The sequence below is a fragment of the Thalassophryne amazonica genome, chromosome 10 (genome assembly GCF_902500255.1).
Source record: "Thalassophryne amazonica chromosome 10, fThaAma1.1, whole genome shotgun sequence".
Taxonomy (NCBI): domain Eukaryota; kingdom Metazoa; phylum Chordata; class Actinopteri; order Batrachoidiformes; family Batrachoididae; genus Thalassophryne; species Thalassophryne amazonica.
The window spans coordinates 85,147,302-85,165,127 of NC_047112.1; the positions used below are offsets into that span (position 1 = coordinate 85,147,302).

The 17,826-nt window shown below is 43.1% G+C and overlaps 1 protein-coding gene across 1 annotated transcript; it reads right to left on the reverse strand.

Annotated features, from left to right (window-relative positions):
- Positions 1-1,046: 1,046 nt before the first annotated feature.
- Positions 1,047-2,444, reverse strand: jun (Jun proto-oncogene, AP-1 transcription factor subunit). Its single transcript, XM_034180405.1, is given in 4 exon segments — positions 1,047-1,324; positions 1,326-1,378; positions 1,381-1,814; positions 1,816-2,444. Coding segments are annotated over 4 exon segments (1,014 nt in total). The 5' UTR covers positions 2,211-2,444; the 3' UTR covers positions 1,047-1,192.
- Positions 2,445-17,826: the final 15,382 nt, after the last annotated feature.

Below are 17,826 nucleotides of genomic sequence, written 5' to 3' on the forward strand. Positions count from 1 at the left end.
CAATTGTCCGTAGGTGTGTGTGGGGTGTGTCTGTGTTTGTTTGTCTGTTTGTGGCCCTGCGACAGACTGGTGTCCTGTCCTGGGTGTACCCTGCCTTGCGCCTATGACTGCTGGGATAGGCTCCAGCCCCCGTGACCCTTAATTGGACTAAGCGGTAGAAGGTGAATGAATGAATGCTCTGATTTCGATTTCTTTAATGTGAACATTTTATACTTAAATTGTGAATATTTATAGTCTCTGGCAGCAAACTGAATATATTTAGGTTGTGCACAAAACATTTGAAGGCATTATCTTGGGCTCTGGAAAACATCGAACATTTTTTCACAATTTTATGGAAACAACTAACCAGGACAATTATTCTCTTGAAAAATTGATTATGATATAATTATTGGTTTCAAGCCACTGGAATACAGAGGTTTTTTGTTTCCTCCCTCTTTCTTTATAGATTGCAACACCATCATGAGCACGTCGTGGATAACTAATTTAATAATCACAGCTGCCCACCATCACAGTTGGTAAAAACAGCACTGATGGAATTCAGCTCCACACTCAGATAACCAGCAGACCTCGTGTTTTATTGCCTGAGCTGCTGCTGCTGTGACACACCCACTGGGGGGGGGGGGGAATAAAAAATGCCACTCCATTTGATCACTTTGTTTATTAAATATTGATCAGTTGCTTGAAGTGCTCAGGAAAGAAACGTTAAAAATGTACAGTATTCTTAATCCAAATGGTAAACATAAGTACTCGAGTTGATCCTTTATATACATAAAACAATGAGTGAAACCTCATCAGACTGCTTTAGAAAATAACAAGAAAATCTTGAAGCTTATCTAACTTAATGTCTTACAATTAAGAAAATAAAACTGCTGCGCTGTAAGTCCGAATTACCACTTCTCATGCCTCTTTCAGTCAGTCGGCCAACTGCGCCGAGTCCGAGACCCACAGAAAGAAAAAAGTCTCTGTCTCTCCTCTGAAGCAGAACCGGCTTCAAATCAAACTTCAGTCCTGTTCTGTCAAACAGACCAGAAAAGCTGTCCTGCGTGTTGCCGTGTCCCCTCTGGCTCATGGACTGGGTCCCTGTCTCCTCTGCGGGACGCGCCAGGAAGCAGTGCGGACGCATGCTCCGCCGTTCCAAGCGCCGCGCCGCACCAGCCCGAATCCCGTCCACTTTTCCCGGGAGATAAGCCTCTCACTTCGGTCGATCTGAGTCCTTTTTTCCCCTCTCCTCCACCGCAGCACTCCGCTTCAGGAAAGTTTGGAGCTGCTGTGTGAGCATGAGCTGACAGCCGCTGTTGACGTGGTTCATCACTTTCTGCTTCAGCCTGCGCCACCTGTGCACGCAGCATGTTGGCGGTGGACGCCAGCTCCGAGTTTGCGACTTCCGGGTTTTCACTTTTTCTTCCAGCCTCGAGATCCGCTCCAGCTTCCTCTTTCGGCACTTGGAAGCGGCGATGCGGTTCCTCATGCGCTTCCTCTCGGCTTTAATGCGCTCCTGGCTCTCCATGTCGATGGGGGAGAGGGGAGGCGTCTCGCCGGGCATCTCCGGCACGGTTTGCGGCTCCTCTTTGAGCGCGGTGAGTCGCGGTAGCGGCGCGGAAGAGGACGGCTGGCCGTAGATGGGAAGCTGCGGCGGTGGAGGAGGAGGAGGCGCGGAGAAGGTCGGACCCGAGGAGGAGGTGTAACTCGGCGCGGACACGGTGCTCGGGTTGAAAGTGTTCAAGTCCTCGTAAACGGGCGACTCGGCACTGCCGCTGTACGCCGCGGCCGCGGAGGAGACGGGCGGCAGGGCGGCGCTGCTCTGGCGGCGCGGAAGCGGCGCTCACGCCGCTTGCGGGCGGCATGTGCTGGTGGTGGAGCTCCGCCAGCGCGCGGACAAAGCCCTCGGCGAAACCCTCCTGCTCGTCCGTCACGTTCTTCGGACACAGGAACTGGGTCGGGGTCGGCGTGGTGGTGATGAGTCCGTTGCTGGACTGAATGATGAGCCTCTCCAGCTCCGGCGACGCCAACTTCAGCAGCCCCACGTCCGGCGAGGTGAGGATGTCCGCGGCCTTGGCGCGGAGGTGCGGCTTCAGGCTGCCCGCCGGGTCCGCCAGGTTCAGTGTCATGTTGTGTTTCAGCGCTTTGGGGTATCCGTAAGCGGCCGCGTCGTGCTGGGAGAAAGCGTGCAGTGAGTCGTCATAGAAAGTAGTTTCCATCTTGGTATACATAAAAAAAAAACGGTGTAACTACAGAGGTCTCTCACAAAAAGAGAAAACTTTTCCTCCCTCCTTCTCTTCTTCCTTATGAGCTGAGGGGGGGGGGGAAAGAAGAAACTTTCCCAACGTCCTCTTTTCCAAACTTTTGAGGAGTGAGGACTTACTTCTTTCAGGACGGGCCGGCTGTGCGCGCTGAGACCGTTCCGCTCGCGGTGCGCCTGCCTGCTGTGTGTACTGAACGTGTCCAGCAGCGTGGAGCCAAAGCTATCTGCTGCCGCTGTCTCTCCCAAATAGACATGATGTCACGGGCGAGGGGGCGCTATGATTGGCTGGGGGGCGTGTCATGGGCGAGGACCAGCCTCCGTTAAGATGTGTTTGCTCTTGACGATCGCCAGAAGATTCTCATTCTCGTGGTGGATTGTGGGATGAGGTAATGCCTTGTAGGCGACAGTAGGCGCGGTGACAATTGTGGGCTGACGTATTGTTTTTGAATATCTGGTTACCCGCTTTACCGGTCAGTGGCGGGAAGGGCGAAGCTCGCTATAGGCTCAATCAAACTTTTTCTCTTGTTTGAATATATAAATATAAATAAGACAGTAATTAGTAAAAACATTTTGTTACATGTATTGCTTCTATACACTTGGTTTATGTAAGAAATAAAGCTACAGTATATTTTATTTCATTTCATTTATTAATTTATTTGAATGGGACAATGCATATAATTAATAGAAAACAAGAACTGTAAATATGCCAGATTTAGCTCAAAGCTATTTTCCATCTGCAGTCCCATGGGGTAAAAATACCACCAACACAAAACATACATGACTCATACAAAGGAAATACAATATACAATACAAAATAACACATTCAAGACAAACACTACACTAAACAAATTAACATGACAATACAAGAGATAACACAAAATCAGCACTATTGCTAAAGTGCTTAAATGTTAAAGTGCTGATCATAAACAAAAAATAAATATTTTACACACTTCTCTGTACACTCTTCTCATCTAAAATCTCAAAACTAATGTTCACAGTTTTTGCTGACAAGGAGCCATTTTTTAAGTCCCCTCTTAAAGTAGACCTGCACTGACATAATTGGTCAGATCTCAGAAGAAATAGCTGATATGTATTTATAAACCCTTATGAAGCAGTAAAGTAAATCTGCAAGCCCAAATTTGTAATTCAGTGGAGAAATCTTTCATTTAAAATGACAATTTGGCAGTTAAAATTTGGCCCCTCAGCGAAAACTGTTTGACATCCGGGTCATTGCAGTGACGTCCGGCAGAAGACGGAGCGCTCGCGCCTTCAGTCGATCCCGCATTGAAATTGATTTTATCTGTTAGTAATGTTACTGTTATACACATCCTGGTTTCAACATCCGAGTGTGAGCAGCGTGAGAGAGAGGCAAAAGAAACTTTGAAAACTTATTTAGATAATTTTTTCTTCGGAATTGGACCAAACGGACATGGCTAGGGATTAAAATACAATGTAAAAAAAAGGTTACTGGACCTTGGATTTATGTAAAACAATAACTTTCAGTGCAGTTTGGGACCGGGGCTAACGGTTAGCCACGCTGCTTCCAGGTGAGGTACCGAGCAGTGTAAACAACCGGAGTCGAAAACACTACAAATGGCACCAAAGAAAAACTCGGTGGTTGAGGAGTCGGAGGAGGTTAAAAAGGTGCTTGAGACAGTGTCACTGGACGTAGCTGACATAAAGGACAAGCAGGACAAGATACTCAAGCTAGTGGAGGAAGTCGCACGACTACGAGCATTATTAGAGGATAAGGACAAGAAGACTGAAGCTCTTGAGAAGAGAGTTGAGGACTTGGAGCAGTATTCAAGGATTAACGATGTGGTTGTGACTGGTTTAAAGATTAAACCCCGCTCATATGCCCACGCAGTGATCGCGGGCAGTGATCTCGAACCCGGCGAGATGGAGGAGAGCTCTGCGGAACAGCAGGTCGCCGCGTTCTTGGCGTCCAGGGACATTGATTTGGACATAAACTGTCTTGAAGCTTGTCACCCTCTCCCTACGAAGAAAGGCGCTCTTCCTGTGCTTATCATGAGGTTTTTCAACAGAAAAGATAAGGTTACATTGTTGAGGCAAAGAAGAAACTGGAAGGTACGAATGTTTACTTGAATGATCACTTAACAAAAACAAATGCAGACATTGCTAAAAAAAAAGCCAGATACTTAAGGAAAACAAACAAAATTCAGAATACATGGGTCAGGAATTGTAAAGTCTTCATTAAACTGAATGGGTCTCCTGAAGTAGCTAAGGTGCTGGTTATTAAGGACATAAAGAGGTGGAAAAATAGGAAATATGAGTCAGTAATGTATGGAGAAATAAAAAAGTAAAAAAAAAACAACCAAAAAACTAGTTCTACTTTACAAACCATTGAATCAAAACCCAAAATCTCTACTCAGGAGATGAAATAATACAACAGAGGATAATAAACCAGGAATTATTGGAATTAAAAGCAACTGAGTACTGAACATAAGATAATGGATTTGGAAAACGAAAATAGACCTGATAATGTGTTTTTTTCGACTGATACCGTTCATTGCAACTACTATACGGAAGAGGATTACAGAATACAGTTAAAACAGAAGGTAAATTATCAATCATCCACTTTAACAGCAGAAGTATGTACACAAAGTTAACAGTATCAAAGAATATCTCAGCAGTTTACAAAACCCCTGTAGTATAATAACAATTTCAGAAACATGGTTTCAATGCGCAAAAAGGAATACACTTTAAGTTGGATGGTTATAATCTAAACTACATCAACAGAAGTGATAAAGGAGGTGGAGGTGTTGCTATATATGTGCATAAAAATATTAATTTAAGGTAATAGAAAGTATGACATTAACAATAAAAGATGTTGTTAGAATGTATATCAATAGAAGTTTAATGGAAACAAGAAAAACATTATTATAAATTGTTTATATAGGGCACCAGGCTCAAATATGGCTATATTTACAAACTGGGTGGACAAAATGTTTTCATCAATAAATAACAAAAAAATATTTATATGTGGAGATTATAACATTGATCTAATAAACCCCAATAGACACACATCAACTGACGAATTTATAAACACAATGTACAGCATGAGCTTATACCCAGTTATCACCAGGCAAGCAGAATTATATTGAATAGTGCAACTCTAATAGATAACATCTTCACAAACAATATAGAAATTAAAAATACAGTGGTTTATTGATATGTGACATAACTGACCATCTTCCTACTCCAATTGTAATTTTCAAGTAAAACCCCAATACTCTGCATTTAAACGAGTAAGAACCCAAAAAGCAATAGATCAACTCAATAATGACTTAACAAAACAAGATTGGCACACTGTGTACAGGGAGAATGATGTGGATTGTACCTTCAATAAATTTCTAGACATTTTTAGTTCATTATATGAGGTAAACTGTCCAATACGCCAAGTCAACAAAAACAGTACTGCCGCCACAAGTCCATGGTAACAAAAGGTCTACAAAATGCTTGCAAAAAGAAGAATACATTATACAGACAATTTGTTAGACTAAGGACAAAAGAATCTGAACATAGATATAAATTATATAAAAACAAACTAACTAATATGATTAGAGTCAGCAAGAAATTCTATTATACCAATCTATTAAATAATAATAAAAATGACACCAAGAGAATCTGGGTAATTCTTAACACTATAATCAAAAATAAGGTAAGAGGTCATTCTTATCCAAATTATTTTATTGATAAGAACAGGGACATCTATAATATGAATAACATAGTTAATGGTTTTAATAATTTCTTTGTTAAGATTGGACCCAACTTGGCAGCAAAAATTCCCGAAGGTGGTAACAAGGAGCAGGAATCACTCATAAAAATCAATCCAAACACAATGTTTCTCTCCAGTGTTAGTGAAGCCGAAATAATAGATGTTAATAAATGTAAAAATAAAAAATCAACTGACTGTTATGACATAGATATGAAGCTAGTAAAAACAATAATTAAAAGCATATCAAAACCCCTGACTCATATATGTAACTTATTTCAACTGGGACATTCCGAACAAATGAAAATGGCAAAAGTTATTCCACTATACAAAAATGGAAATAAACCATCTTCACAACTACAGACCGGTCTCTCTACTCCCACAATTTTCCAAAAAGTTTAGAAAAGCTTTTTAACAACAGGTTAGAATCCTTTATAGAAAAATATAACATAATTAACGAAAGTCAATATAGGTTTAGGTCTGGAAGGTCAGCTTCACTTGCAATAATTGAAGCAATAGAAGAGATCACAAACACCTTAGATAGTAAAAACCATATAGTTGGAATATTCACTGATTAAAGAAAGCATTTGTCACTCAATTCTACTCAATAAACTGGAAAGATATGGTATCAGGGGAGTGGCTTGGAACTGGATTCAAAGCTATTAACGGAGAGACATCAGTTTGTGCAGATGGGTGCATTCAAATCTGGATGTTTGGGCATCGCTTGTGGGGTCCCACAGGGATCCATACTGGGTCCACATTTTTTTAATCGTTATATAAATGACATTTTAAATGTGTCACAATTATTAAAATTATTATTATTTGCAGATGACACCAATATATTCTATTCCTGTGATAATTATAGCAAACGTATTAATGTGGTAATTAGTGAATTAATTAAGCTGAAAACCTGGTTGAATATTAATAAATTATCCCTAAATATAAATAAGACTAAAGTCATGTTTTTCGGAAATCATAATGAGAATTCTAATTTACCAATAAATATAGATGGTGTCGAAATAGATAAAGTGTCAGAAATCATTTTTTTAGGGATAACCATTGATAGTAAATTAAGCTGGAAGTCTCATATCAGCCACATACATAAAAAAGTTTCCAAGAATGTCTCTATTATGTACAAAGCAAAATGTTTTCTGGATCATAATGCATTATATTTATTGTATTGTTCTTTAGTCTCTCCTTATTTAACATACTGTATAGAAATCTGGGGTAACAATTACAAAAGTTTGCTACATCCCCTCTGTATACTCCAAAAGCGTGCAATAAGAATCATCTATAAGGTAGGATATCTCGATCACACAAATAGTCTATTTTCGCAATCCAAATTGTTGAAAATGCCAGATTTTGTTCATTTCTACACTGCACAATTATTATATAAAGCCAGTAAAACTCATTACCTAGTAATATTCTGAGTCTCTTCACTCAGAGAGAAGGGAGCTATAATTTTAGGGGATGTGGTAACTTTAAAAGTCAAGGCAGTGAGAACTACCAGGAAATGTTTCTGTGTGTCCGTGTGTGGCATTAAGCTGTGGATAGTTTGGTACCCCAGCTCAAGCATGTCCAAATATCCATCAATTCAAAAAAAGATACAAAGAAATGGTTCTGCTGAAATACATGAATGAGGAGAGAGGTGCGTGATCATTATGTCTTTTTAATTTATTTCTATTTAATTTACCTTTGCTTTTTGCCTTGTCAGCAATAGAAGGGGTCTCGCTAGGACACACAAACTTACATAAAATACCTAGAATTATACTGTACATCAATTTAATTATATATATCATAGCCTAATTGTAAATTATATTATTAAAAAAGAAAATCCATCCATCCATCCACCTATTTCTTCAGATTATCCGGAGTCGGGTCGCAGGGGCAGCAGCTCAAGCAAAGCCGCCCAGACCTCCCGATCCACACACACCTCCTCCAGCTCCTCCGGGGAACCCAAGCGTTCCCAAGCCAGCCGAGAGATGTAGTCCCTCCAGCGTGTCCTGGGTCTTCCCCGGGGCCTCCTCCCAGTGGGACGTGCCCGAACACCTCTCCAGCGAGGCATCCAGGGGGCATCCGGAAAAGATGCCCGAGCCACCTCAACTGACTCCTTTCGACGTGGAGGAGCAGTGGCTCAACTCCGAGCTCCTCCCGAGTGACCGAGCTCCTCAACCTATCTCTAAGGGAGCGCCCAGCCACCCTGCGGAGGAAACTCATCTCGGCCGCTTGTACTCGCGATCTCGTTCTTTCAGTCATGAGCCAAATCTCATGACCATAGGTGAGGATCGGAACGTAGATCGATCGGTAAATCGAGAGCTTTGCCCCCCTACTCAGCTCTCTCTTCACCACGACGGTCCGATACAGCGACCGCATCACTGCAGATGCTGCACCGATCCTCTATCGATCTCACGCTCCATCCGTCCCTCACTCGTGAACAAGACCCCGAGATACTTAAACTCCTCCACTTGAGGCAAGGACACTCCACCAACCTGAAGAGGGCAAAGCACCTTTTCCCGGTCGAGAACCATGGCCTCGGATTTGGAGGTGCTGATTTTCATCCTGGACGCTTCACACTTGGCTGCAAACCGCCCCAGTGCACGCTGAAGGTCCTGATTTGATGAAGCCAACAGAACCACATCGTCCGCAAACAACAGAGACGAGATTCTGTGGTTCACAAACCAGACCCCCTCTACACCCTGGCGCGCATAGAAATTCTGTCCATAAAAAAATGAACAGAACTGGTGACAAAGGGCAGCCCTGGCGGAGGCCAACGGCACTGGAAACAGGTTTGACTTACTACCGGCAATGCAACCAAGCTCCTGCTGTGGCCGTACAGGGACCGGATAGCCCTTAGCAAAGGACCCCGGACCCCGTACTCCCGGAGCACTCCCCACAGGGTGCGCCGAGGGACATGGTCGAATGCCTTCTTCAGATCCACAAAACACATGTGGACTGGTTGGGCAAACTCCCATAAACCCTCGAGCACCCGATGGAGCATGTAGAGCTGGTCCAGTGTGCTGCGACCAGTGAAAACTACACTTGCTTCTCCTGAATCCGAGGTTAACCATCGGTCGAATTCTCCTCTCCAGTACTCTGGAATAGACCTTACCGGGGAGGGCTGAGGAGGTGTGATCCCCTATAGTTGGAACACACCCTCCGGTCCCCCTTCGTAAACAGAGGGACAACCACCCCGGTCTGCCACATCCAGAGGCACTGTCTCTGATTGCCACGCGATGTTGCAAAGGCATGTCAGCCAAGACAGCCCCACAACATCCAGAGACTTAAGGTACTCAGGACGGATTTCATCCACCCCAGGCGTCCTTGCCACCGAGGAGCTTTCTAACCACCTCAGTGACTTTTGGCCTGGGTAATGGATGAGTCCGCCTCCGAGCCCACAGTCTCTGCTTCCTCTTCGGAAGACGTGCTGAGAAGGATTGAGGAGATCTTCGAAGTACTCCTTCCACCGCCCGACAACATCCCCAGTCCGGGTCAACAGCTCCCACCCGCACCAGTAAACAGGCTGGTGGAGAGCTGCTTCCGCCTCCTGAGGCGTCGGACGGTTTGCCAGAATCTCTTCGAGGCCGAACGATAGTCCTCCTCCATAGCCTCCCCGAACTCCTCCCAGAGCCGAGTTTTTGTCTCTGCGACCGCACGGGCTGCGGCACGCTTGGCCTGCCGGTACCTGTCAGCTGCCTCTGGGGTCCCACCTACCAACAAAGATAAGTAGGACTCCTTCTTCAGCTTGATGGCATACTTCCGGTCCACCACCGGGTTCGGGGATTGCTGCCGCGACAGACAGAGACCTTGCGACCACAACTACGAGCGGCCGCATCGACAATGGAGGTGGAGAACATGGTCCACTCGGACTCCATGTCTCCATCCTCCCCCGGATCTGGGAGAAGCTCTCCCGGAGGTGGGAGTTGAAGACCTCGTTGACAGAGGGTTCCGTCAGTCGTTCCCAGCAGACCCTCACGATATGTTTGGCCTGCCATCTTACCGGCTTCCTACCCTCCCAGCGGATCCAACTCACCACCATGGTGATCAGTCGACAGCTCTGCCCCCTCTTCACCCCAGTCTGAGACACGTGGCCGTAGGTCAGATGATCGACTACAAAGTCGATCATCGACCTCCGGCTCATGTCCTGGTGCACGTGCACTTATGGACACCCTTGTGCTCGAACATGGTGTTCGTGATGGACAAACTGTGACTAGCACAGAATTCCAACAACTGAACACCACTCAGGTTCAGATCGGGGAGGCCGTGCTTCCCAATCACCCCCCTCCAGGTCTCACTGTCGCCACCCACGTGGACGTTGAAATCCCCCAGGAGAACAATGGAGTCCCCAGTCGGAGAGCCATCTAGTACCCCTCCCAGGGACTCCAGGAAGGTCGGGTACTCTGCACTGCTGCTCGGCCCGTAGGCCGAGACAACGTTGAAAGACCTGTCCCTGACCCGAAGGTGTAGGGACGTGACCCTGTCGTTCACCGGAGTGAACTCCAACACTTGGCGACTGAGCTGGGGAGCAATAAGCAATGCAACCCCAGCTCTCCGCCTCTCCCCGTGGGCGACGCCAGAAAAAGAAGCGCCAGCCCCAGAGCCCAAGCTGTGTGTGGAGGTGAGCCCGACTATCTCTAGTCGGTATCTCTCAACCTCCCGCACAAGCTCAGGCTCCTTCCCCCCCCCTAGCGAGGTGACATTCCACGTCCCAACAGCCAGGGGCTGTGAGCATGGACTGGGCCGCCGGGCCACCGCCCTCGACTGCCACCCAATCCTCTCTGCACCGACCCCCATGGCCCCCTCTGCAGGTGGTGATCCCACAGGAGGGCGGGCCCACGTTACTCTTTCAGGCTGAGCCCGAAAGAAAAGAAAATAATAATAATAAAATCTTACTATATGTTTGTTAATATAATATATACTCAACAAAAATAAACGCAACACTTTTGGTTTTGCTCCCATTTTGTATGAGATGAACTCAAAGATCTAAAACTTTTTCCACATACCAATATCACCATTTCCCTCAAATATTGTTCACAAACCAGTGTAAATCTGTGATAGTGAGCACTTCTCCTTTGCTGAGATAATCCATCCCACCTCACAGGTGTGCCATATCAAGATGCTGATTAGACACCATGATTAGTGCACAGGTGTGCCTTAGACTGCCCACAATAAAAGGCCACTCTGAAAAGTGCAGTTTGTTTTATTGGGGGGGGATACCAGTCAGTATCTGGTGTGACCACCATTTGCCTCATACAGTGCAACCATCTCCTTCGCATCATCCGTGACGAGAACACCTCTCCAACGTGCCAAACACCAGCGAATGTGAGCATTTGCCCACTCAAGTCGGTTACGACGATGAACTGGAGTCAGGTCGAGACCCCGATGAGGACGACGAGCATGCAGATGAGCTTCCCTGAGACGGTTTCTGACAGTTTGTGCAGAAATTCTTTGGTTATGCAAACCGATTGTTCCAGCAGCTGCCCAGTGGCTGGTCCCAGACGATCTTGGAGGTGAACATGCTGGATGTGGAGGTCCTGGGCTGGTGTGGTTACACATGGTCTGCAGTTGTGAGGCTGGTTGGATGTACTGCCAAATTCTCTGAAACGCCTTTGGAGACGGCTTATGGTAGAGAAATGAACATTCAATACGCGAGCAACAGCTCTGGATGACATTCCTGCTGTCAGCATGCCATTGCACGCTCCCTCAAATCTTGCGACATCTGTGGCATTGTGCTGTGTGATAAAACTGCACCTTTCAGAGTGGCCTTTTATTGTGGGCAGTCTAAGGCACACCTGTGCACTAATCATGGTGTCTAATCAGCATCTTGGTATGGCACACCTGTGAGGTGGGATGGATTATCTCAGCAAAGGAGAAGTGCTCACTATCACAGATTTAGACTGGTTTGTGAACAATATTGAGGGAAATGGTGATATTGTGATGTGGAAAAATTTTAGATCTTTAGTTCATCATACAAAATGGGAGCAAAACCAAAAGTGTTGCGTTATATATGTTAACATATTTGCATAATACCTGTTTTGCTGGTGTCGTAACCATGGTCAAAAGTATTATTTTATACATCAAGATCCTGTAGTCGAAATGCTACTCAAATAGAAGTATGGTGCTGATGGTAATACTTAGAGAGAGGTGGGAAACATGTATGTATGTATATGTGTATGTGTATATGTATGTATATGTGTATATATATATATATATATATATATATATATATATATATATATATACATTTATGAAATATGCATATATATAATTTATTGATACATAAAAATACTTTTCTTTTTTCTTTCTCCTTGTTTCCCCACTTACATCACTTACATCACTGTCACCAGATCAGGGCCGGCAAGTGGTGGTCTGTTGCTCGAAGGTCTCCCCTTCTGCCAGCAGACTCCAAAACCTTGTCTTTTAATGCAGAGCCTAGGACATTCAGCAAAGGGTGGACCTGTGTCAGGGGGCGACACCTCTCTGGCAGCAGGTTTACAAAACTTTGCATCGTTTAATGCACCACTCACAAGACGTATGGGGAGGGAGGGGAAGGGGAAAAAAAAAAAAAGTTAAGGTAATAAAATAATAAAAATGAAACATATTTGTATATATTGTGTATGTGTATGCATGTGTGTATAGGTGATGTATGTGTGTATTTTGTGTATACTACATATGTAATATATAGAGAGAGAAAAAGAGACAGAACTACCATCGACGCATACAAATAATTTTTAAATAGTCATTCTCTGAATAAATGTGGGGAACTTATTGACATATGAAATGACTCAAGGAATGACACCGCAATATCAATAAAAAAATAAATAAATTGATTGACAATAATAATATATTATTGTCATTATTACTAACTATTATGGTGGGAATTGTTATTATTATTATTATTATTATATTATTATTATTATTATTATTATTATTATATTATTATAGCTATCCATCACTAATATACAACATCAATTACATAATAATAAAAAGAATATTGGTCACATTCGGTATGGTATAATGTATGGTGTTTGGGGGTGGGATTAATAAGCTCGTCTTCTTCCCACCCCTTTTCGGGCTAAATGTGCATGTATGTATGTATGTTTGTATGTATGTATTTTCTGTTCTTTTCAACCCAATGTGGGTAACTGTAAATGTGAAAGAAATGCTTATTTTGTAAAGCTCGAAATAAATAATCAATATGTATGTATGTATTATATATATATATATATATATATATATAATTATATATATATATATATATATATAATATATATATATATATATATACGAGGTCTGTTAGAAAAGTATCCGACCTTTTTTTTAAAAAAACATATGGATTTGAATCACGTGTGATTACATCAGCCAAGCTTCAACCCTCGTGGGCATGCAAGAGTTTTTTCACGCCTGTCGGTGACGTCATTCGCCTGTGAGCACGCCTTGTGGAAGGAGTGGTCCAGCCCCCTCGTCGGAATTCCTTTGTCTGAGAAGTTGCTGAGAGACTGGCGCTGTGCTTGATCAAATTTTTTTCAAAAACTGTGAGGCACATCCGAGTGGACACCATTCGAGAAATTCAGCTGGTTTTCGGTGAAAATTTTAACGGCTGATGAGAGATTTTGGATTGTTTCTATCGCTGTAAGGACTTCCCATGGAGCGGGACGTCGCGCAGCGCTCCCAAGGTGACGTCGTCATCCTGTTTCAAGATGAAAACCTCCAAATTTAAGCCTCTGTTGACCCAGGACGTCGTGAGAGAACAGAGAACTTTCAGAAGAGGACGGAATCAGCAGTTTATCCGGACGTTCCACTGTTAAAGGAGATTTTTTTAATGAAAGACGTGTGGACGGATTGGCGCGTCGGCTCGCAGCCACAGGAAAAACACCTCCGTTGGAAGTCTTAAGGACAAGTTGGAACATGCCCTGCTGTTAAACAATTTCTCAGATACTCACTCAACTGAAAGCCACCAAAAGCCGCCTGGATTTTACAAGTGGTTATCAACATGGAGGTGTTTTTCCTGTGGCGGGGTGCCACACCGGCTGCGAGACAACGCACCAATCCGTCCGCACGTCTTTCATTAAAAAAAATCTCCTTTAACAGTGGAATGTCCGGATAAACTGCTGATTCCGATCTCTGCTGAAAGTTCTCTGTTCTCTCACAACGTCCTGGGTCTACAGAGGCTTAAATTGGGAGGTTTTCAGCTTGAAACAGGATGACGACGTCGCCTCGGAGCGCTGCGCGACGTCCCGCTCCGTGGGAAGTCCTTACAGCGATAGAAATAATCCAAAATCTCTCATCAGCCGTTAAAATTTTCACAGAAAACCAGCTGAATTTGTCAAATGGTGTCCACTTGGATGTGCCTCACAGTTATTGAAAAAAATTTGATCAAGCACAGCGCCAGTCTCTCAGCAACTTCTCAGACAATGAAAATCCGACGAGGGGGCTGGACCACTCCTTCCACAAGGCGTGCTCACAGGCAAATGACGTCACCGACAGGCGTGAAAAAAACTCACGCATGCGCACGAGGGTTCAAGCTTGGCTGATGTAATCATACGTGATTCAAATCCATATAGTTTTAAAAAAAAATAAAACTGTCGGTTTCTTTTCTAATAGACCTCGTATGTATGTATATATATATAATAAATATATATATATATTATTTTTTTTTTTTTATGTGTTAGTGGGTATGTATATAGGTATATATGTGAGTGTGTATAGTGTATGTATAAATGTATATATATATGTGTATGTTAATGTATATATGTACGTATATAGGTATATATAGCATGGCCCAAGCAGAGGGTCACCCCCTAGAGCCTGGTCTGCTTGAGGTTCCTAAGAGGGAGTTTTTTCTCACCACAGTTGCCTAGTGCTTGCTCTGGGGGTCGGCGAGGTTGGTCCTATTTGAGTGGAGTGACTTGGGCCAAGCTTGTTGTGATTTGGCGCTTTATATATATATACATAATATACTTATACATGAATTGAAGTGTAATTGATTGAAGTGTATGTCTGTGTGTGATATGTAGTGTGTTATGAATTTGTGTTTATGTTATTATGACTGTTATAATTGTTCTACTTGTACTAGCAGCGGTGGGCGATGATAAGCTTTGCTTCTGCCCACACCCTTTCGGACTCACAGGCTTTGTTTATATAACATTCATGTTATTTGTATGTTTCTGTTCTTTCAGATTTGTGTGTGTGTGCCAAATAAATCCATTCATTCATTCATTCAACATCCAAAAGTAAGCAGCAATGAATGTGAGATACAGCTCTGCATGCTCAGATCAGCGGCGACATCGACAGCGGGCGATGTTCTTCCCCGACGCCTCGCTCTCTGCCTCCGCTGCGTGCGGAGTCTGCTACTGAGTCTGCTTGCTCGGTAAACACCGAAGCGGGCCACTCACATCGCCCCCGTGTCTGCTGTGCAGCCGGCACCACGTCCCTGTCTAGTGAATGGAGGTGCAGTCAACTTGGCACAAGTCCAGAGAATACACTTGCTGTTTTGATGCGGAGTGGCCGGTGACACCTGTAGCTGCAAGGACAGACTTTCAGCAGCGCCGCACGTCTCGGTAATCGGAGCCACAGAGCTCTGTGGCCGCTGAGAGAGGTTCAAGACAATCAAACGGGCGTATGAAAAAGTCCCCCAAAATAATTTTCAAGCACAAATAAAAGAAATGTGTACTCACCAAACGTGCTGCAAGACAATATGAAGTTTTAAAAAAAAGTAGATCCTTCCGTATGACAAGAAAAAGGTGCAGATGCAAACTGACGTAAATCCACAAATTACAGTTGGCGCGCGCAATGCATGCTGGGATACGGTCTTCTCTCTGACGTCTCGGCAGCGTCCCGGATGTGCTGACAGTTTTGCGGAGGGCTAAATTTTAGCTGTAAATTTGTCATTTTTAAACGAAGATTTCTCCGTTGAATGACAGATCTGGGCTTGCAGATTTACTTTACTACATTCAGAAGGCTTATGTGTAAATATAAGTCATTTTTTGGGCCAAAGATCTGACTGCATTTATTTCAATGCAGGTCTACTTTAAATAAAACATGAAACATTGAGCACAATGTCACACTTCAAATGGGGCAGTTTTTGACTGCAAATACATTATAATATAGTCTTTTTTATCTATCTATCTATCTATCTATCTATCTATCTATCTATCTATCTATCTATCTATCTATCTATATCTATCTATCTATCTATCTATCTATCTATCTATATCTATCTATCTATCTATCTATCTATCTATCTATCTATCTATCTATCTATCTATCTATCTATCTATCTATCTATCAGGCTGGCCTGCTAGCAAACTAGCAATGTTATATGGGCAATACTATAATACTGTGCTCGAATGAGACAATAACATCTGGCTCGTTAACTAACTTTTCTATTCTATTCTACATAACACATAAATACATCCTTGTCATTTGATTGGTGGTTTGTATGTCATGTGATATTGATCCTTTGTCCCATTTGCAGTTTTGTTCCATTTAATGTTTAGGGGAGGTGATGGTCTAGTGGGTAAGTGTTGGGCTTAAGAGCAGAGGATCCTTGGTTCAAATCCCAGCTTGACTGGAAAATCACTAAGGGCCCTTGGGCAAGGTCCTTAATCCCCTAGATGCTCCTGGTGTGTAGTGAGCACCTTGGCAGCACCCTGACATTGGGGTGAATGAGATGCATTATTGTAAAGTGCTTTGAGCGTCTAAATGCAGTCCATTTACCGTGCAATTTTGGTTCCATACATTTTGCCCCATTACAAGTCGCAACCTCCTTAACATAAAAACATGATGCTTTTGCGTGCATGCAGCAATCAAGCATTGACGGATCGCACACTCACACTAGCACTCACGCAACCTTTGACACAGCAACGGCACTTAGTTTAAAAACAAACATTGTGGGGTTTGTTTTGGTGACAGATTGCGATTTGAACGGGTTTATTGATTATTGGTGCTCATTCTTCCAACAAAAAAACAAATCCAGTAAGCCATAAACCATCTAGATGTATTTGCTGTATTTGCTGGGACGTCTCTAGCTGAAGTAGAAGAGTTGTCGGATGAAGAGCTCAACAAATTTCGGTTGCGATTTTTTGCTGGACTGAAGAAAGTAGATGGCAGTCTGTACACAAAGAAGTCTATGGACAGAACTTTGGATTGGATTGTTTGTGAACTGTCTGACTGTTTTTGCAACTTGACTGAGAGCAATTTTGGATTGATTGGATTGCTATTTAAAGTTTGTGTTGGACTATTTGGAACCTCTTGATCTCAAAGCACCAGTGACAAACACCAAAATGCAAGTTTATAAATTAATACAAAATCAAATGGGATCTATTTCAGGTGTTATATAAAACACATAATGAATCTTTTTTCATTTGTGTAATGGTAAGAATATTTCACGAGGTGAAAGATGAAATGTTCCATTTCAACGAGGTACACACCATTGCATTTATAAACATTATTTATATAGTATTCTGTTCTGTTCTGTTCTATTATATTCTATTTTATTCTATGTAACATCTAAATAGATAGGTGATGTCACTCACATGCATTTTTGGTATTGTCAGTGCACTTTTCTCCCCTCCGTTTTGCACTATTGCATGGCACCATTGGCTTCTCGTCAAAATGCTTCCATGATATGAGGAAGCTAACTCCAGCAGGTATAGTGTTTGTGGGGACAACTATAGTGGTTGTTGAAGCTCTGTCACATGAAGAATTGGACAAGTTATTTTCACAATTTGCCTAATTAAATGAGAAAAACCTGTCTGATTTTAAGTAAAATATCAAATCATCTATTACGGTATCATATAAAACAAAATGAATGTTTTCCATTCATACAATGGAAAGAATATTTGCATGT